Consider the following 23204-nt stretch of genomic DNA (forward strand, 5'->3'; position numbering starts at 1 on the left):
CCCTACACATCGGGGTAATTTTCCGCCAAACTAACCTATAAATCCGCATGCCTTTGCGATGTGGGAGGAAACCAGAGCGCCTGGATGAAAACCATACAGTCACAGGGAGAACGTGCAAACTCCACACAGATAGCACCCGAGGTCAGGATCAAACCCACATCTCTGATGCTGTGAAACGGGGCCCTTCAAGTTTAAAAAGAACTGATATAGTCATAGAGCGTGGAAACTGGTCCTTTTGTCCACTAGCCCACACCTACCAATGTGTCCTATCAACACTAATCCCACCTGCCAGCATTTGGCCAATATCCCTCCAAACCTGTCCTATCCATATACATGTCTAAATGTTTCTTAAACATGGCAATAGTACCTGCCTCAACTGGTACCCGAACGTGGCGCCGACAGACAAGAAGCCGAAGCCAAAGAACCGAATAGAAACAAGGCCGAAAAGAGAATTAGCCAAAAGAGTCCGAAGATGAAACACCTACTAACCGAAAGGGTGGGACGCCTAAATGCAAGCTAACCGAGAGTGTCCCACAGTCACTGACCGCGATCCACCGTCATCGAACCCCAACCTCCACACCAAGGTGACCCCCCCCCGACCCCCGGTGTGGAGGTTGGGGTCCGATGGCGGTGCATCTCGGTCAGTGACTGTGGGACGCTCTCGCGGGTGGAGACGGAGGAGAGAGAGAAGGGGGAGAGAGGGAGAGAGAGCGGGGGGGGGGGGGGAAGATAGAAGGTGGAGAGAGAGAGAAGGGGGAGAGAGAGGGAGAGAGAGAAGGGGGAGACAGGAGCGTGAGGTTCATTTTCCCACACAAAGCCATAGGTGACTGGGCAATCTGAACCCAAGCACCAAGTTGAAAGCGGCCGAAGGTGTGCATTCCTCGGGACAGCCCCCACTCTCCCACGGCCACCCTCCACGGGCTGCGGGTCGGGTGGAGCGGAGGTTTGGGGCAATGTTCGTGCCTTCACGGTGATGTGATGCACGCGGGGTTCTGGACCAATCGCTGACAAGTTCCGCCCCCTGGCAACACCAAGTCCGTTATTGGACTTTTCTGTTGAGCGGTTGTCGGTGCTTTGGCCTGTAGGCGCCGCCGCATTTCGGGTAGGTGGCGTTTTGACTGAGCAGCCATTCGGTAAGTTTGCTTTTAGGAGACGCAGCCTTTCGGTTCATAGGCGTTTAGGCGTCCCGTGCTTTCGGTTAGCTTGCATTTAGGCATCCCATCCTTTCGGTTAGTAAGCGTTTCGTCTTCCGACTCTTTCGGTTCAATCGCGTTTCGGCCTCGTTTCTATTCGGTTCTTTGGCTTCAGCTTCTTTGCTTCGGCTTATTGTCTGTCGGCGCCGCGTCCACATGCGGCCTCAACTACCTGCTCCGGCACAAAAAGCTGGAGTAACTCAGCAGGACAGGCAGCATCTCTGGAGAGAAGGAATGGGTGACATTTCGGATCAAGACCAAGATGGGTCTCGACCCGAAATGTCGCCCATTCTTTCTCTCCAGAGATGCTGCCTGTCCTGCTGAGTTACTCCAGATATTTGTGTCTATCTTCGGTTTAAACCAGAATCTGCAGTTCCTTCTTACACATTACCTGCCTCCGGCTGCTCGTTCAATACACCCACCACCCTTTGTGTAAAAAGAGTTATCCCTCAGGTTCCTATAAAAGCTTTCCCCCCTCACCTTAAACCTATGTCTCGTTCTCTGGGCAAGAGAGTCTGCGCATCTATCTGTTCTATTTCTCTCATTTATTTCTCCATGAACAATAGTTATGTACATTGTTTTTCATCCCTACATCGGCCAGGGTAACATGCTTAATTTGACCTACATTTTTGTAAAAATGACAGATTATTTTAACTAACTCCAATCAAAGAATATTCTCAAATTTGGGCCCCTTTCATGTTGTTGATTCATTGCCAAAACTCCTCAGATACTGATTGCTGTCAACCTCCAATAAATGAATGACTGAATCAAGCTAAGTACAAAATATGCATTTGACTCATTCACAGGCCTTCTTTACGAGGGACAGGTTTGCTCTGAAAAGTTTCCATCTGCCTGATGGTCTAATCATTCACACATGCCCAACCCTGTGAGGTGAATAGGATAGGCCCAATTACTCGGTAGACACATTCGGACAAAGCTGTGCTGTCAAAAAGCAGAAAGTGATAGGATTGGTAATCAGCTTGTGGCTCAATTTGGTGATCGAGGGGATTGTATGGTGATGCAGCCGATGGCTAAATAATTTGTTTAACTTTGTGTTCAGTCAGATAGCCATGTTTGGGCATTGAGGGAACTGTTCTAGGTTTGATCAACACAAAATGCTGGAATAACTCAGCGGGTCAGGCAGCATCTCTGGAGAAAATGGAATAGGTGATGTTTTGGCGTGTAAAGGCGTGGGAGAGGTGGTGTGTGGTGAAGAAGGAGAACTGGTTGGGTATCTACGTTGAAGGAGACCTATTAGTTGGACATGTGGAGGGGCCAGAGGAAGGACGCTGAATGGTGTCCTGATCGAAGTATATAAACTTATACAACTCAAAATTATGCAGGCCTAGATAGATTAAATATGGAGAGGATGTTTCCACTCGTGGGAGAGTCGAGGACCAGAGGCTATGGCTTCAGAAAAAAAGGATGTACGTTTACAAAATAGATGAGATTGAATCCTTTTAGTCAGAGGGTTATGACACTGAGGAATTAATTGCCACAGATTGCTGTGAAGGCCAAGTTAATAGATAATTTTAAGGCGGAGATTGACATTCTTGATTAGCAAGAGTGTTATGGGGCAAAAGCAGGTGAATGGGGCTGAGAGGGAAAGATAGATCAGCCATGATTGAATGGCGGAGTAGACTTGATGGGCCAAATGGCCTAATTCTGCTCCAAGAACTTATGAACTCAATGGTACAAACATATAATTTTACAATTTCAGGTAGACTCCCACATCGTACACCAAGGAATATCTCCAAACAAAATTGTTAAGCTTCGCGACAAGACAAAACAAAAATTCAGTTCTTTATTGGAAGAAGATGTAGACATTTTGGAAAGGGTGCAGAGGAGGTTTACCAGAATGATACGAGGTGCTGGAGTCAGGCAGCACCTCTGGAGCACATGGAGAGGTGACGTTTTGGGTCGGGACCAGAATGGTGCCTTGATTAGTGGGTGTCAGCTACAGGGACAGCTTGCTCAGACTTGGATTGTTTTCTTTGGAATGCCGGAGGTTGTGGGGAGACCTGATAAAGGTATATGAAATGTTGAGAGGCATAGATAGGGTAGACTGTCAGAACCTTTTCCCCTGGGTGAAGATATCAAACACTAGAGGGCATAGTTTACAGTGAGAGGAACATTGATTAATGGAGATGTGCGAAGCAAGTTTTTACACAGAGGGTGGTGTGTGCCTGGAACGTGCTGCCGGAGGAGGCAGATACGATAGTGGCATTTAATAGACTACTGGATGGGCACATGGATATGCAGGGAATGGAGGGATGTGGTTCATGTGCAGACAGATAAGAGTATGTGTTGGCATCATGTTTAGCACAAACATTGTGGGCCGAGTAGCCTGTTCCTATACTATATTGTTTTACCTTCTATTTTCAGTGAAAGATCTTTAGATGCAGGAAATGTGAAAAAAATTAATTTAAAATAATTATCAATGCAGGCAGCTTCGATGGAGAGAGAAGTGTTTTAGATCAGTTACAGTGGCTTGCAAAAGTTTTCATATCCCTTGAACTTTTCCACATTTTGTCACGTTACAACCACAAACGTAAATGTATTTTATTGGGATTTTATATGATAGACCAACACAAAGTGGTGCATAATTGTGAAGTGGAAGGAAAATGATACGTGCTTTTCAAATTTTTTTACAAATAAAAAACTGAAAAGTGTGGCGTGCAAAAGTATTCAACCCCCTGAGTCAATACTTTGTAGAACCACCTTTCGCTGCAATTACAGCTGCAAGTCTTTTGGGGGTATGTCTCTACCAGCTTTGCACATCTAGAGACTGAAATTTTTGCCCATTCTTCTTTGCAAAATAGCTCAAGCTCAGTCAGATTGGATGGAGAGCGTCTGTGAACAGCAATTTTCAAGTCTTGCCAGAGATTCTCAATTGGATTTAGGTCTGGACTTTGACTGGGCCATTCTAACACATGAGTATGCTTTGATCTAAACCATTCCATTGTAGCTCTGGCTGTATGTTTAGGGTCGTTATCCTGCTGGAAGGTGAACCTCAGCCCCAGTCTCAAGTCTTTTGCAGACTCTAACAGGTTTTCTTCCAAGATTGCCCTGTATTTGGCTCCATCCATCTTCCCATCAACTCTGACCAGCTTCCCTGTCCCTGCTGAAGAAAAGCATCCCCACAGCATGATGCTGCCACCACCATGTTTCACAGTGGGGATGGTGTGTTCAGGGTGATGTGCAGTGTTAGTTTTCCGCCACACATAGTGTTTTTCATTTAGGCCAAAGATTTCAATTTTGGTCTCATCTGACCAGAGCACCTTCCTCCACATGTTTACTGTGTCCCCCACATGGCTTATGGCAAACTGCAAACGGGACTTCTTATGGCTTTTTTTCAACAATGGCTTTTTTCTTGCCACTCTTCCAAAAAGGCCCGATTTGTGGAGTGCACGACTAATAGTTGTCCTGTGGACAGATTCTCCCACCTGAGCTGTGGATCTCTGCAGCTCCTCCAGAGTTACCATGTGCCTCTTGGCTGCTTCTCTGATCAATGCTCTCCTTGCCCGGCCTGTCAGTTTAGGTGGACGGCCATGTCTTGGTAGGTTTGCAGTTGTGCCATGCTCTTTCCATTTTCGGATGATGGATTGAACAGTGCTCCGTGAGATGTTCAAAGCTTGGAATATTTTTTTATAACCTAACCCTGCTTTAAACTTCTCCACAACTTTATCCCTGACCTGTCTGGTGTGTTCCTTGGGCTTCATGATGCTGTTTGTTCACTAATGTTCTCTAACAAACCTCTGAGGCCTTCACAGAACAGCTGTATTTATACTGAGATTAGATTACACACAAGTGGACTCTATTTACTAATTAGGTGACTTCTGGAGGCAATTGGTTGCACTGGATTTTATTTAGGGGTATCAGAGTAAAGGCGGCTGAATACGTTTGCACGCCACACTTTTCAGTTTTTTATTTGTAAAAAAATTTGAAAACCATGTATCGTTTTCCTTCCACTTCACAATTATGCACCACTTTGTGTTGGTCTATCACATAGAATCCCAATAAAATACATTTACGTTTATGTTTGTAACGTGACAAAATGTGGGAAAGTTCAAGGGGTATGAATACTTTTGCAAGCCACTGTACCTGTCATTGGAGGTAGAAAAAATGAGTGTCCATGCATGCATAGATGCACAGAAAAGAACAAAATAGTTGAAGGCAACAGGGATTAAAAATAATAGATACACTGTAAAACAAATGGTCTAATTGGATAAGTATAGAAACAAAGCGTATGGCTGGAGGAGGTATACAGCACATCTGGAAACCGTGGTGTGCAGCTATATGACAAACAAGAAACAGGGTCAGTGTTTAGTCTGAAATTATTCAAATTGGTGTTGGCAAGAACTCTTTGTGACTGGTAGGAGAGAGAGAAGGGACCTCATCGTAAATAATAGCAGTGAGAGGATAACATTAAATGCAAGTTTGAGCGGCATGGTGGCGCAGCAATAGAGTTGCTGCCTCACAGTGCCAGAGACCCGGGTTTGATCCTGACCTCAGGTGCTGTTTGTGTGGAGTTTACATGTTCTCCCCGTGACTGCACGGGTTTCTTCCGACTGCTCTGGTTTCCTCTCACATCCCAAAGACATACAGGTTTGTAGGTTGTATGGAAAGGAACTGCAGTTGCTGATATCTACCGAGGACAGACGCAAAGTTCTGGAGTAACTTCGTGGGTCAGGCAGCATCTCTGGAGAAAAAGGATGGGTGACATTTTGGATCAGGACCCTCCCTTTAAATGAAAGTGGGGGGTGCTGGAGGCGAGGGAAGACTAAATATATCTTAATAATGTATTTAAATCATTTATATATTATCGAAAAGACCAGTAGTCCTGTTACTGACCCTATCCTTGAGTGCTATTAGCTGATAGCCATCAGCTGCTAATCATTTGAAAGTGACCTAAACCAGTCTGTGAAATGCAGCTTTGGTTTTAATAGCTAGAAATAAGAGGTTTGCAGTAAAGAGATGCTGTCCTTTCATCACCAACTGGGGCTGAAGTTAAACACACATTATCTGTTTGCAAGACTTCCCTTTGCCAGATGGAAAGGCCCTCGTGAAATGAGTCTGGGCTGCCTTAGCTCATTACTCCATTACCTGACCTACAACAGAAAATTGCCTGAAATGAACTGCAGATTGACAATCAACATGAGAGGCTAGAAAGACAGCTGATAGGAAACGGAGACAGTCTTGCAGTGCAGCCATAATGCCATTCTGCATTTTGATTTCAGGCATGTTAGAATTATATTGTGCATGTAGCTGAACTGTACCAAGTTGGAGTATGACAAAAAATGCTGGATTAACTCGTCGGAACAGGCAGCATCTCTAGAGAAAAAGGATGGGTGACATTTCAGATCGGGACCCTTCTTCAGACCGACCAGAAATGTCACCCAACCATTTTCTGTAGAGTTGCTGCCTGACTCGCTGAGTTACTTCAGCACTTTGTGTCTATCTTTGGTATATACCAACATCTGCAGTTCTTTCTCTCAGCCACAGACTCAGTCCCAGAAAGGACAGTCTGAAGAAGGGTCTCGACCTTAAATGTCACCTGTTCTTGTTCTCCAGACATGCTGCCTGAGTCTATGTGTTTATCTGCAGTACTTTGCTACTCTAAGTTGAAGTTTTCTTGATATTGATACTAGGCATTTCAAAGCAGAAGTCCTGTTCTCAGTGCTAATATTTTACATTTGCCGAGGCCGAATTTTATATTTAAAAGGTTAAATGAAGCAAATTATCGGTAATTTATTATTTATTTTGCAGAGGATGTGATTTGCAGAGGATTTTTTTCAAATATTCATTTTCAGGAAGTGTATGTCACTGACAAAGATAGCAGGTTTCCTAATAGTAACTGGTACCTTTAGGAAAGTGGAGATGAGCTGACATCTTGAGCTACTGCAGTCTATCTGGGGACGATGTTACCACAGTGCCTCAGGGTGGAGAGTTCCAGTGTCTATGAGTAAAGGAGGACCACAGCTCTCTTAGTTTTAATCTTTAATTTGGAGATACAGCATGGAAACAGGCCCTTTGGCCCACCGAGTCAGCGCTGACCAACGATCACGTGTACACTAATTCTATGTTATCCCAGTTTTGCATCCTATGTACTAGGAGGACCACAGCTCTCTTAGTTTTAATCTTTAATTTGGAGATACAGCATGGAAACAGGCCCTTTGGCCCACCGAGTCAGCGCTGACCAACGATCACGTGTACACTAATTCTATGTTATCCCAGTTTTGCATCCTATGTACTAGAGGCAATTTACAGGTGTCAATTAATCTACAAACCTGTATGTCTTTGGAACGTGGGAGGAAACCAGAGCTCCCGGAGAAAACCCACACGATCCCAGGGAGACCGTACAAACTCCATACAGACAGCTCCCATAGTCAGGATTGAACCCGGCTCTCTGCCGCTGTAAGGCAGCAAATCTACCGCGGTGCCACTGTGCCGCCCTATCTGTCATAATAAATGAAATAAAATTGACACAATGCTATTATATGATTGACAAATATAACAAAATTGAGACCAAAGAAAGTTCGTGATCTGAAACAGTGAGATGGGTTACTCCAGCACTTTGTCTCTTTCTTTGTTAAACCAGCATCTGCCGTTCCATGTTATTGCAACAAAACGGGCTGGTTGTTTGTTGGCAGTTAAGACTGATATCACAAAAACATTAGAACTACACAATAATAAACTAGTGGAAGAATTAAGTTCCAATGTAAAAGCAAATGTTGACAAGAAGAGGTTTAATGTTTGGAATGAATGCATAGCTTTGTGAAAATAAATAGCAACATTATGATAAAAGTAATCGGAAGAAAGGTTAGTTGGTGTTTTAATCCAATATAAGGAGTTTCAAGTAATATCAAGAATCAGAATTGTTGGTAACGGCAATGTTAGGAAATGGCAAAGGATGCTTTGACGTTTGTACCAATGCAGAACTAATACCTTTCAAATGTACTTGATTATAAATCAAAATAAGTTATTTTCCATTCTTGGGAGATTGGCAAGATGCAGTGGATTGCTGTGTGCAGTTTTGGACACCAAAGCTTAAAACATTTCCTTATGCAATGTAACATTTAAGAGAGAGTGACTTACGTTGAGTTACAAGGAATTGTTCACATGATCTTGGTGATAGGAAAATGAAAGACAACATGCCCTATAAACTTGGTTGCAAAATAAAGTATATGGATAATAATACACAAATGCATTTTCCTGAAAGAACCATTGGAGGCATATGTCAGGAATCTTTCCGTTTAATAATACAGTAAACGCTCTTTATAACGGACCATAGGGAGTGGAATGGTGTCTGTTATTGCCATCTGTCCGCTATATCCGAGTAAGGAATTTGCTCCAACTACCTAGCAGTCACTCAGCGAAGCAACGAGTTGTTATCAAATACAAAGTTCTTTTTAACAGCTAATATTGTGTTTTTGTTACTGCAACCTAAAAATACTAAAGGCTATTTGTTACATTGTTTAATCGAGTCTATCAAAGTGATTGCTTGTCATTGTTAATGCCTTGTTAATTTCAATAATGCCTTATCAATTTCAATAGCCTCCACAGTGTAACAAGCAGCTGTTCATGAAGAGACAGTCCCCTTTAACCTTGAGTGTGACATGGTGGGGCAGTGGTAGAGTTGCTGCCTTAGAGCACCAGAAACCCAGGTTCGATCTTAACTACGGGTGCTGTCTGTACAGAGTTTGTATGTTCTCCCTGTGACCGCATAGAAAGACATACAGGTTTGTTGGTTAATTGGCTTTGGTAAAAATTGTAAAAAAGTGTTGGTGTATGGAACTCACTGGTCAGCATGGACTCAGTGGGCCGAATGGCCTGTTTCTACGCTGTATCTCTAAACTAAAAACTAAACTGAAATTTGTTCGACCATCTTTTGGTGCAGGTCTTTACGAGTTCAATTCTGTGACTGAATGTGAAACAGACTCGTTTTGGATTACAGATCGCGAGTTACTGGCATTAGTTTGTCACTTTTATTTGTTTCTGAGCATTTTCAACAAAGGTTTGGATGAACTGAGAAGAAGAAAAAAAAAGATTGAAAAAATGAATTCAATTTGCTGACATGATGGCAGATTTATTAGGGTGCTACACCTGGGCATGTTAAGTTGCTGGGGCATGCAAGATCAGATGGTTCTGAAGGGGAATTCACATGATGTAGGAACTTGGAGTCACCCTTTTGTCTGATTAATTTTCCTGTACGTACTCTACCTTGGCACGATGCGTGGCCAGGAAGGAATACCTCAGCAAAATTAAGTGATTTTTGGGAGCACCAACTTTATGATTGTGGGAGAGTAAATAGTTTGCAATTTTCCCCCACTTCAAGATCACTTCATCCTGCCGTAGAAGAACATTCAACTCACAAAATCAGCCTAGTTTTTCACTACATTTATGAACATTTCTCCCTCCAATTCTGCGCAATGAAGTTTAGATCTAATAGCTGCAAATTTATTGCCATGTTGAACACACAGAAACACTATCACATGGAGACACAAGGATCTGCAGATACTGGTTTTCAAAAAAAGACACAAAGACACAACATCTCCACGTTCTCCAGAGATGTTTGGAAGATGAGACGATGTTTCTTGAGCTTATGTTGAGCTTCACTGGCAGTGTAAGAGACCGAAGAAGCCTCACTTGCAATGTATTTAAACATCGACACAAAGTGTTGGAGTAACCCAGAGGGTCAGGCAGCATCTTTGGAGAAAAAGAATGGGTGATGTTTTGGGTCGGGACCCTTCTTCAGGTCTTATGATTTGCCTTTTCCTCTCAACGCCATTCTCCTGCCTTTTCTCCAAAACTCTTGACACCCTTGCTAATCAAGAACCTGTCCATCTTAAAAATGACTTGGCCTCTACAGCCATCTATGGCAATGAATTCCACAGATTCACCATCTTCTGACTAAAGAAATTCCTCCTCATCTCCTTTCTAAAGGTATGTCCTTTTATTCTGAGGCTGTGGCCTCTGGTCCTAGACCCTCCCACGAGTTGAAAACCCTCTCCGCATCCACTCTATCCAGGCCTTTCACTATTCTGTAAGTTTCAATGAGGTCCCTCCTCATCCTTCCAAACTCCAGTGACTACAGGCACAGTGCCATCAAACAGCGGTTGTATGCTGATGTTTGTGGTGACATGAAGTCCGGCCTTGGGTTGAGTAGGCTGTTAAAAGGGCACATGGGATACTTCATTTTAAGCAGTGACGTACAGTATAAAAGCAAGAAAGTTTTGCTGAAATGTTTCTTAAAACCTTAGTTCACCCCAGTCGGAATATTGTGACCAGCTCTCGACACCCCGCTTTCAAAAGTAGGTTCAAGGGGCTGCGAGAGGATACAGCGGTGGTTTATCAGAAGGGTTGAAGGCTTCTGTTACGTGGCAAAACTGGAGAAACGGTGTTGTTCTCTTCAGCGTAGAGAAGGGTTAAGTGGAGATTTCATGAATGGTTTTGATAGAGTAAATATTTTCTGTGCCAGAAGGTTTGGTAACCAGAGGACATAGATTTAAGGTAATTGGCAAAGGAACTATAGGCGACATGAGGAAAAAATAATCATGTGGTGAGCTATTATAATCTGGAATGTGCTGCTTGAAAGGATGGTGAGAGCAGATTCAATTCTGAACCCTGTTTATAGGCCATAAGTTCAAAATTACATCCATTAAGCACTCCTCTCTTGTTTCTGTTGTATAATCAAAGTTCCATTCCCAACTCCCTCGTTCTTCCAGTTCATCACGCAGCAGCTTTTAAAACAATTTTCAAAAATTCATATGTGCAACAAATAGAACATTTCCATTATCAATGTATTTCCTAAAATAAGATGTTTTCAGTGTGCAAATAAGAATGAGGCATGGTAACATCGAGATTGGATTACTATTTGGGCAATTGGTAAAGTCGCTGCCACACAGCTCCAGAGACCCAGGTTCGATCCTAAACTTGAGTGTTCTCTGTGTGGAGTTTACACATTCTCCTTTTGACCACGTGGGTTTTCTATCACATTCCAAGGACATGCGGATTTGGAGGATAATTAGCCTCTGTAAATTGCCCCTAGTGTGCAGGGTCAGGATGAGAAAGTGGGATAATGTAGAACTGGTGGGGACTCGGTGTACCAAAGGGCCTGTTTTCATGCTATATCTCTAAAGTAAGAGTTCTAAACGAAGAGCTCTCAACTATAGATCTATTGACACAGATTTGAATCTATCCATAGCAACTGGAGGATTTAAAATCAGACGAATAAATAAATGTTTAATTAAAATTTAATAAATAAATGAATAATAGGACTTAAAAAAAAAAAAAAGATGACCTCAGTAATATACCATGAATCAATAAGATCATTTAAAATAAAACTGTCAGGTTAATTAATGTCCTCCAGGCCAGGAAATCAGTCTGAAGAAAGATCTGAACCCAAAACATCATCTCCCCATGTTCTCCAGGGATGCTACCTGACCTAGACACAAAACCTGGAATAATACAACGGGTCAGCATCTCTGGAGAAACAGAATATGTGATGTTTCTGGTCAAGACCCTTCTTCAGACCAGAAACGTCATTTATTCCTTTTCACGACAGAGGCTGTCTGATCCGCTGAGTTACTCCAGCTTTTTGTGTCTATCTTCGGTTTAATCCAGTATCTGCAGTTCCTTTCGACACGTGCTATCTAACCTGTTGGGTTACTCCAGCACTTTCTGTCTTTTTTTTAAACCAGCTTCTGTAGTTTCTTGTTTCCGCAGGAAATCAGTTGTGTATACCTGTTCTGTTTTATATACGACTCCAGTCATTTCACTCAGTTTGACTCTTCATTGCCTGCTCAGATCAGGAGCTATAAGAAATGATATTAAATGTTGACAGTGCCACTGACTTACTCGTGCCACAAATGAATAAAAGGGAAATTAAAAGATACCAATCATATTAACAATGACTTTATGTGCTGTTGCTCTTTGCATCCAAGCTTGGAACTGAGCCTTGGGCTACATATCCAAGAAAGACAGAGGTAGCAGATTCACCGTGAACTAATTTAGCAGGAGACCTGGGTCATGGAGCAGAACAACCTACTTCTGTTCTTATGTTCCTGTTAGCACACTGTCTTCTTCTGACCTTTAAAGGTATCGACGTTCAGGAAGCAGATGACAGAGACAGTTAATGGTGGTGAATTGTCACCATTTGAGACACCAGTTGAGACTGATCTGAGCGCAACCAAGATCTTCTGGAGTTTGATTGCTTGAGTAACTTGGATGAGAATATGCAGAATTACTCACAGGCTTATTTCTCTGTTAATGCAATTCAACCTCTTACATAGCCTCTCCTCTCATGGTGCAGAATTTCTGAAGGGAGTGTGTGTGCCCTATTGCCCTTTTCCAGTGTTTTCTGCAGAGTTTATTTTATGGTGACCGTGTGAGAAATCTCAAATCGTGTAATTGGGGAAATGAGGATCAGTTTGAATAGCCAAATCAAGCCAAGTCGGTTATTTTCCAATCTGTCGAAGAGAACTGAAAATTGTAATCCTAATTCGCAATGAATACTAGCCCGAGTCAAAAATTTAAAGGACCATTTTCATCATCGGAGGTTCAATGCTAGTGTTCCATGAAGTTTGGCCACAGTACCATTCTTGAGCTTGAGATGGCTGATCCACACAACCTGAAATGTCCATCCATTCCCTCCTCAGATGCTGTCTGAGCCGCTGTGTAACTCCAACATTCAATTTTTTTTTCTGCAAACTACTGCAAGTAATAGTAATCACAATTTTCTGCAGTTTTGTTTGTTTTCCATGCATGGCATCCATGATTTAATCTGGATTTTGGGATGCATTTATTCTTAAACTCTGAACTAATTTTGCTTGACATGATAAACTAAACATTGCATTTGCTATGCAAATTTTGATTTTAAGAAATAATTCATTCTCGAAATATTTGTGAAATTTGTGGATCATAACATGGTCGACACATTAGCATTAACAGCATGTTACATATCTGCTAAGAGCCAAGATAATCATATTAAAACCGGTTTTGAATCCATGCTGCGAATCTATTCAAAGTGAGCATTCTCGTTCATTTCTGAGGAAGTGCTTCACGGTGAGAGAAGATTAGACTTGAGCTGAGGTTTTTCTGCTCCTTAGTGAGTGAAAAAGGTCCTTCAGCAATTTTTCAAGGATTCTCTTCAGTGACTTGGCAATACCTGTTATTTGATCAATATACTTGCAAAATACTTAGTTTGGTTTAGTGTAGAGATACAGCACGGAAATAGGCCCTTCACCCACCGAGTCCACACCGACCAGGAATCGCCTTCCACTTGCACTATCCTACACACACACACTAGGGACAATTTATAATTATACCAAGCCAATGAACCTACGTCGTTACGTATATTAACCTGTACGTCTTTGGAGTGTGGGAGGCATCCGGAGATCCCAGAGAAAACCAACGCACGTCACAGGGAGAAGGTGCAAACTCCATACAGGCAGAACCCATAGTCAGGATCAAACACAGGTCTCTGGTACTGTAAGGCAGCAACTCTACCGCTGTGCCACCGTTAATGTCATTTTGTTTTTTCTCGGAGTTGCTATGCTCATATTAGCTGCCGAATTTTCTACATACAGCAATGATTAATTATCCGCGGACTTCATTTCCTGTATAGACACAATGTGCTGGAGTAACTCAGCAGGTCAGGCAGCATCTCTGGAGAAAAAAGATCCTTGTTCTCCATGATGCTTCCTGACCTGAACTCCAGCACTTTGTGTCTATCTTTGGTATAACTGGCATCTGCAGTTCTTTGTTTCTTCCTCTTCTGTAAACTATTTTAGGGTGTATTGAAAGGTATTTGAAAGGCAATGTTTAAATGCAAGTGTTTCTCATTAGAATTAAGAATTTTAGCAGTGGAATTTCCATGAACGACGGTGTACTTGAAGTGCATAATCCTTCCTACAATTGCTTTTTGTTACTAATTGCAATTCTCTTTTAATTTTTGCCCAAGAATCACGACCGCTCTCTGTACCGATCAAGCTAATGCAAAGCAGTGAAGAATGGAGCAGTTCAGAAGAACGAATGAAAGCGTTTATTGGATTAGTGTGGGATGCTGTCAAACGTCTAACATTGCAGGTGCGTGGTGCCAAGCCAAACTACAGACGGATGTGCTGTTTATTTCTTTAATAAATAATTGAAGTGGTTCCTTTCAGCAAGATTTCATCCAGAGCTCTACTGCCCTTATCCCAAGTCCATCATGAATGAATTGTGCGTCATTCCCGAGCTTTCTGACCTACATCAGATCCAGGTCAACCATTCCCTTAATTTAAAAATTCTCAGCTTTATGTTCAGTTTCCATCCTTGCCTCTCTATCTTAATTTCTCCTGTTAGCTCTATATAACTGGGTGGTTTATACATTTGATCAGTTTGAGCCTGTTGATCAGATAATGTGCAGCATCATTTAACCTTTGACTAACCTAGTTCATTCCCTGTCTGCATGGCCGGTTGTGTGGTTGCCACAAGAGGTTACTGCAGCAATGGGAACCTGCTTCCCTGTAGACAATCCCGGAGTGAGTAATTTACTGCGAGTCACAGAATTACAGAGCTTTGCAGCATGGCAACAGATCATTCAGACCAATTTGTCTATACCGGCAAAGATGTCTATCTGAGATAGACACAAAGCGACTCAGTACTTTGAGTAACTCAGCAGGTCAGGCGGCATCTCTGGAGGAAAAGGATGGATGTTATTTCAGGTCGGAACCATTCTTCAGACTAGAAGGAAGAATTTACAAGTTGACGTGTTATAGGAATAGAATTAGGCCATTCGGCCCATCGAGTCTACTCTGTCATTCAATCATAGCTGATCTCTGCCTCCTAATAGCATTTTCCTGCCTTTTCTCCATAACCCTTGACACCCGTTGTTCCCCTTTGCCTACATAAATTACCATGAATTACCATTACTTTGCCTGAATTATTCTTCCCCTTTGCCTACATTTGACCCGTATCCCTCTACACCTTTTCTACCCATGAACCCGTCCTAATATATTTTTAAAGTTGTCATTGTACCCATTTCTAACGCTTCCACTGATAGCTTGTTCCATGCATCCACCATCCTCTGTGTGGAAAAAGTTGGCCCCTCAGCTCTTTTTTAAATCTTTCCCCTCTCACCTTAAATATATACTCTCCAGTTCTTAATTCCCCAATCCTGGGAAAAAGTCTGTGTGACTCTATCTTTTTTTGAGATATTTTGCAGAAACAGGCCATTCAGCCCACCAAGTCTGCGCCGATTAGCGATCCCCTTGCACCAACACTATCCTACGCATACACCGGACAATTTGCAATTTTTACCAAAGCCTATAAACCTGTGTGTCTTTGGAGTGTGAGAGGAAACTGCAGCACTCTGAGAAAACCCACGCGGTCATGTGGAGAACTACAAGCTCCATACAGATAGTGTGTCTAAGAAATAACTGCAGATGCTGGTTTAAATCGAAGGTAGACACAAAATGCTGGAGTAACTCAGCGGGACAGGCAGCATCTCTGGAGAGAAGGAATGGTGACGATTCGGGTCTGAAGAAGGGTCCTGACCCGAAACGTCACCCATTCCTTCTCTCCAGAGATGCTGCCTTTCCCGCTGAGTTACTCCAGCATTTTGTGTCTACCCGCGTACAGACAGCATCCATATTCAGGATTAATCCCAGGTCTCTGATCTTTTCTCCTCAAGATTTTATAAACTTAAAGATCACCACTCTGTTTACTACGCTCCAAGTAGCAAAGCTCTAACCTGCCCAACCTCTCCCTTTAACTCATTCCCTCCAGTCCTTGCAACATCTTCACAAATGTCAGTCCTGACACAGGTTTTCGACTCAAATTATTGACAGTCACTTTCCCCTACAGATGCTGCCCGACCTGCTGATTTCCTCTAGCAGTTTATGTGTGAGTTGGCCGTTGTGTTTCTTCCCCTAGTGAATAAAATGTATTTAATTTGCTATAAATTGCCATGAGGTGGCAGACCTTAAGAAGGCACATTATAAATCCAACTCTCTCTGCAGTATATCCTATATGAACTTTGTCGCCATGTAACTTGGAAGTGATACGTTTAGAACCATTAGCTCATTGATAATTGGTTGTAAATCAGAATACAGAGTCTGTTGGTATTGGCAGTTTGCGATGAATGCAAATTAATAAAAATATGATATAAACTTCATATATAAACTTCATAAACCTCATCCATTCAATCTCCAATAGCAAGCACTGCTTGGGTGCTTAAATAATAAATTGAATGAATAGTGGGAACTGTATCCATTTCTGTGTTTCTTTTCCACCTGAAGGATGGCAATAATAATGGATGATGAAAAGTTGAAATTGGTAACTTAAGCTGGCCAAATTTCACCAAAAGAGTGATTTCTCATTAGTATAACTTCCGATGACATGCATTTTAAATTATTTGGAGTTCTCTACATATCTGGAAGGTTGTTTTCAAGATTTCCATTCATTCAGAGCTGCCATTTATCCACCCTTTTCCGCAGAGACTGTTCCCTCCACGACTCCCTGGTCAACTCGTCCCATCCCACCCAAACCACTCCCAGGTACTTTCTCCTGCAACCACAGGATATGCAACACCTGTCCCTATACCTCCCCCAACCAACTCTGTCCATGGACCTCAGTATTTTCAGGTGAGGCAGATGTTCACTTACACCTCCTCCAACCTCATCTACTGTATCCGCTGTTCCAGGTGTGGACTTCTGTATATCGGCGAGACCAAGCGCAGGCTCGGCTATCGTTTTGCTGAACACCTCCGCTCAGTCCGCCTAAACCTACCTGATATCCTGGATGTTCAACATTTTAACTTCCCCTCACATTCCCACACTGACCTTTCTGTCCTGGGCCTCCTCCATTGTCAGAGTGAAACCCAGCACAAATTTGAGGAACAGCACCTCATATTTTGCTTGGGTAGCTTACACCCCAGCGGTATGAACATTGACTTCTCTAACTTCAAATACCCCTTGCTTTCCCTCTCTCTCCATCCCCGTCCCCTTCCCAGTTCTCCAACCAGTCTTACTGCCTCCAACTACATTTTATCTCTGTACCGCCCACTCCCCTGACATCAATCTGAAGAAGGGCCTCGACCCAAAACGTCACCTATTCCTTCTCTCCAGAGATGTTGCTTGTCCAGCTGAGTTGCTCCAATATTTTGTGTCAATCTTCGATTTAAAGCAGCATCTGCAGTTCTTTCCAACACATTTATTTATTCACACATCTTTGTTTTAAAAACGTATTCAATTTGGGTGTTTAAGGATTAGATTCACATTGGGATGCATGTGCTATTGTCAGCACAGTGCAAATAATAATGCAATTTAAATGATTGTGCACATGGTTGACTTTAAATTAAATTCTGGTGTCACCGTGGCGCAGCTGGTAGAGCATGTTCTCCCTGTGACTGTGTGGGTTTCCTCTGGGTGCTCCGGTTTCCTCCCATAACCGAAAGATGTGCAGAATTGTAGATAAATTGGCCTCTGTAAATTGCTCCTAGTGGATGCGGAAGTGGGATAAGAAAATCAGTGTGAACATGTGACCGATGGTTGGCATCGACTCAGTGGATCGAAGGGGCTGTTTCCACTTATCTCTAAACTACATTAAACTAAGACAAAAATTGTGGTTTAACATTAAAAATCAGCCTAAATAAGCACTCTTAAACTCAGTGACACTGCTCATCTCATTTAATTCATAAATTTTTGATGTCAATATATTTCAAATCTTCCTTTTATGTAAACCTTTCTACCACATATTTGTATTATGAATGAAAAAGGGACTGCTGTTGTGGAATACTTGCGAAATGTGCTCGGACAGTATTGAGTGTGTAACCAGCTTGAAATTGGATAGGTTTAGAATGGGCCAAGGGCAGGCATGTGGGACTAGTGTATATTGGGCAGGTTGATCGGTGTGGGTAAGTTGCACTGATGGGCCTGTTTCCAAGCGGAATGCTTCTATGACTCTCTCCAAATTCAATTGCACTTATCTAGTGGATAATATTCACTAAATTTACCTACTGTTGAATAGGTTTAATTACCAACTAAAGTGCCGAAGATGCCTTCCCCAAAATGTTCTAACCTACACATTACTAATGCCAGTTCGTATTTACAAAGGAGTACCAACTGATTAAAAATGTAATTTGAGGCAAAAGAAAGCTCAAACTAGAGTTGATAAAGCTCAAGCCTTTTGGATGATTTCCATGTTGATAAGTTAAATACTTTGTACATTCCATTTTCTTATCAACTAATTTCACATTTTGTAGACATGGGGTGCAACAGTTAATATTTTATGCCATGAAAAGACCCAAAGTGCTGGAGTAACTCAGAGGGTCAGCCAGCATCTCCGGAGAACGTGGATAGATGACTTTTGGGTTGCAACTTTTCTTCAGACTGTCAGCTTCTCCAGAGATGCTGCTTCACCCACTCAGTTACACCAGAACTTTGTGTCTTTGTTTCGTAAACCAGCATCTGCAGTACCTTATGCCTTAATATTTTATACCCCTGGTTTGCTTTAAAAGAACAGAACAGTACAGCACAGGAACTAGTCCTTCGGCTCACAATTTCTGTGCTGAACATGATACCATCTTACCTCTGACCTTAAACCTATGTCCTCTGGGTCCCCCTACTCTTGGGTAAAAGAGCCTGTGCATTCACCCTATCTGTTCCCCTCATGGTCTTATACACTTCTATTAGATCACCCCTCAGTGTCCTGCGCTATAAGGAATAAACTCCTAGCATGCCCAGCCTCCCCCATAGCTCTTGCCCTCAAGTCCTGGTAAAATCCAGGTAAATTTTATCTGCATGCTTTCCAGCTTAATAATGTCCTTCCTACAGCTAATTCCTTGAGAATTAAAGGACATTCTTTTAGGAAGGAGATGAGGAGACATTTCTTTAGTCAGAGGGTGGTGAATCTATGGAATTTGTTGCCAGAGAAGGCTGTGGAGGCCAAGTCAGTGGATATTTTTAAGGAAGATTCTTGATTAGTACATATGTTAGAGGTCATGGGGAGAAGGCAGGAGAATGGGGTTAGGGGGAGAGAGATCAGCCATGATTGAATGGCGGAGTAGACTTGATGGGCCAAATGGCCTAATTCTATTCCTATTCCTTATGACATTATGACCTTGAGCAGGGTGACCAAAACTGAACACAATTTTCCAATGATCTTACACGTATATTTTTGCTGCAACAAGCAAAGCACTTATTTTAGTTGTGCTCATTACATTCTATAAAAGTAGCTGGACAGAGCTGGGAAGACTTTCCTATGACCAGCAATTGGTGGGATTAGTGGATTGTGACCGGGCAGTTATTCAGTGGAGGTCTGCTTCCTCAAATAAGATCTATTCTCACAAGTTATTTTTATTGTCATGAATAACATGTTTTTAATGAAGGAATGGAATTTTAAACTATGTTTAGAGTATGAAAAACACGCGCTATTTGAAATTAATTTCCTATTAAAGGCTGAAAATATGTTTAAGTTCACCTGCCAATAGATATAATTCCAAGTACAAAAAAAAATTGCGAACATGATATATTCAGGATTTACAAGTTCTGATGTAGCCATAATTAAAAAATAAATGATTCTATTTCAGGAATTTGCAATAACTCTTAATATTTAACACATGAATGTGTTCAATATTGATGGAGGGATACGTTGCTACCAAACTGAAATCAGATCCTTGAAACAGAAAGGACATTACCATGGAAAAATGAAGTAACACAAGTTGCAGCTGCGATGCATTAATGAATTGGATATTTTTTTTAAAAGATCATTTGTGTTTGGTGCAGAGCGAAGGGACTGAACCAGATGGTTTCCATGAACAGAATCTGACCCTCAGCATGAGTGCTGTTACTGGCATATTACTTCACTTTTTTCCCTTGATGAACGGTGTGTTGAATTATAACATGATTTACAGTTATAGGTTGATTTTCTATTTACGTTTTAACTCCTGAATTTCTGTTACTTTGACTTACTGACATGTAGTCAGCAACCTGAATCTATTTGCAAACAGGAAAAGAGTGATAAATTGATTTGATATTGAAACTCGCAAGGTTTTGCTGTCCTTGTAGAGTTATAAGGTGTGGAACCAAGCCCTTCAGCTCAATTTGCCCACGCCGACCAACATGCCCCCATCTAAAGATAGACACAAAGTGCTGGAGTAACTCAGCGGGTCAGGCAGCATCTCTGGAGAAAAAGGATAGGTGATGTTCCGAGTTGGGTCCCTTCTTCCCTCGTTCTGACTCCCGCAGTTATCTTTGTTTCTACATATTGTATGCCCCATCAACACTCGTCCCACCTGCCTGCGTTTGGCCCATATCCCTCTAAGACCATCTTATCCATGTAACTCTTGAACAAACTTGCAGGTAAAAATGTGTCGTGGACCTTAAGTTTGACAATTCTGATTATGTTAGTTCGCTGGTCGGCGTGGACTCGATGCGCTGAAGGGCGTGTTTCCATGTTGTATCTCTAAACCAAACTTAAAGTTAAGCAGGAATATATATATAATAAGGGATGTGACCATAAACAAGATGGTTCTATTTTTTAATTTTGGAAAATGGATCAGAGTTCAGTGTTTCATTTTTTACACTGTTTTGTAGTTGAGAGAGAACTTGGAAATGTGTCCTTCACCCCACCGAGCTCACTCCGCCCATCAATCATGCCTTCACACTAGTTCTATGTTACTCTGCTTTCTCAACCATTCCACATACACTAGGGGCAATTAACCTACAAACCTGCACTTTGGGGTGTGGGAGGAAACTGGAGCACCCAGAGGAAACACACAGGTTGAACCCAGGTCTCTGGTGCGGCGAGGCAGCAGCTCTACCAGCTGTGCCACTGTGTCACCCCTTGATTGGAATAAATATCAATGACAAGCACAATATTAGGGCTATACATTTTCCTGCATGAATGTTTTCTGTATGGTTGTGTGCATATACAAGCCTGAATCTCAGACTGTACTCACTAAATAACAGATTACACCACGTTTTCTGTGACGACTATCTGACATATTTCTGATTCCTCAAATCTATGGTTAAATTAGAAGGAAGCAGTTTGTAATGAACAGTATATTGCAGTTTAAGGTATGTCGGACATTTGCTGTTGAGTACTGGCAATCTTTGCCTCACTAATATTCATTAATATTTTAGGAAGCTTAACTCCTGTGACATCTACAGTTGACATGTTGCAAACTGGAATTATATTAGTTGACAAATATTAAAAATATGGTAACAGAAACATCAGTTCCTCATGCCTGTTCAACATTCAGTTGGATTTTGGCTGATGCACAGAAACAAGGAACTGCAAGTTACACAAAAAAGCTGGAGAAACTCAGCGGGTGCAGCAGCATCTATGGAGCGAAGGAAATAGGCAACGTTTCGGGCCGAAACCCTTCTTCAGACGGATATGCCTACTCTTAAACACAAGGAACTGCAAGTGCTGGTTTACAAAAAGTAAAGATGCAAGGTGGAGGAGTAACTCAGCGGGTCAGGCAGCATCTCTGGAGAACGTGGATAGGTGACTTTTCAGGTCTGAAGAAGGGTCCTGACAGGAATTATCATATACCCATGTTCTCCAGAGATGTTGCCCGATCTGTTGAGTTCCTCCAGCACTTTGGATCTTTTTTTTGTCTGATATACATCTGCCTTTGTTCCATGTCTCCTATCACTTTTAGCTACTCACTGATCAACAGTTCGGCTGAAGCTTTCTTAAGCAAACATTTTACAGGTCCACCACTGATTTCGCAGCACCCTTGGTTTCGGAGTCTTGGTGGATTATCCGTTTTGCCAGACCAACAGAGATCACGGCCTTTGCGGGCCGTGCTACAGGCCTGCAAAGTTGGACTCAGACGTCGGCAATGGAAACAGATCTGCTGGCTCCGGCCGCACCGGAGATCCAGAGCCCTGGCTGATTCAACTCACCGATCAGCCATGGAATTCCCGATGAGGTTGACATCGGCTGCCTGACCCGGCCGAGGTGCCACATTTTTGGAGGAACTTCCTGCGGGGATTTCAACTGCGCACTCGTAATTTTGTCTGGATTAAAAGAGATGCCGGACCACCGGATGCTGGAAAATCAGTGGTGGACGTATTTCATTTCCTTACGAACCTTGCTGTTCTTATAGATGTGAATTGCAAATATTTGTACTGTATTATTTCTTTTTTGAAACAAATCTTCTGTTCAACTGATGCATAAACAGCTGAGCAGCTTGTAATACAGAGGAGCGATGGTATCAGAAGCACCTTTCAGTGAGTTAGTTGCTTTAAGCGTTCCATACAGGCACGCTCAGTGATGCAGCTGGGAGATATTATGAGGGATGACCAAATTTGCAAGTAATGAAAGCAGTGTTTTTAAATCAGGATGTAGATGTAGTTGGCAAAGACAGCAGTTATCACTCATCCCTAATTACTCCCGGGAAGATGGTGGTGAGCTGAATCCCTCTGGTCGAAATATTCTCTCAATTATGTTGGTTCAGGAATTCCAGGATTCAATCGCAGCAAGGATAAAGTAACTGCGATGTGTTTCCAAGTCAGGTTGCTAAGTGACTTGCATCAAACCTGCAGTTGGTGATATTCCCCCCCAAAAAAAACATTTGGCTCTCTGGTTATACATGTATCCTGTGAATTAGAGTCAGAGAGTCATACAGTGTTGAAATGTAATTTAATTTTTGGTTTAATTGATTGAGGAGCACAGTGTGGTGCTGTTGGAGCAGGACCTTAGTTTTGTGGATGTTGATGGTAAGGCTTGACAGTGTGGACACAGTGGCTGCAGTCCATGCTGTATCTCTGATGAAACTAAAAATAAAAACTAGAATATCTCCCATGTGATTCACACCTTGTGAAGTACTTAGAAATGTGAGGAAAGTGCTGAAGAATTTCCACACTCAGAAATGAAATAGTCAAGAGTCAAGTCAAGAGACTTTATTGTCATGTGTCCCAGATACGTAAATGTATTTTATTGGGAATCTATGTGATAGACCAACACAAAGTGGCGCATAATTGTGAAGTGGAAGGAAAATGATACATGGTTTTCAAA

The 23204-nt window shown here is 42.2% G+C and overlaps 1 protein-coding gene across 6 annotated transcripts in view; it reads left to right on the forward strand.

Annotated features, from left to right (window-relative positions):
* LOC129696443 (intermembrane lipid transfer protein VPS13B-like) overlaps window positions 1–23204 on the forward strand; it is an 811841-nt gene that overhangs the window by 447277 nt on the left and 341360 nt on the right. For all 6 annotated transcript variants that reach the window (XM_055634334.1, XM_055634333.1, XM_055634338.1 and 3 more), the window contains exon 22: window positions 14158–14282. In XM_055634334.1, coding sequence (XP_055490309.1) covers window positions 14158–14282 — 125 coding nt within the window. The remainder of the gene's footprint in view (window positions 1–14157; window positions 14283–23204) is intronic.

This window comes from Leucoraja erinacea, chromosome 4 (assembly GCF_028641065.1).
Source record: "Leucoraja erinacea ecotype New England chromosome 4, Leri_hhj_1, whole genome shotgun sequence".
NCBI lineage: Eukaryota > Metazoa > Chordata > Chondrichthyes > Rajiformes > Rajidae > Leucoraja > Leucoraja erinaceus.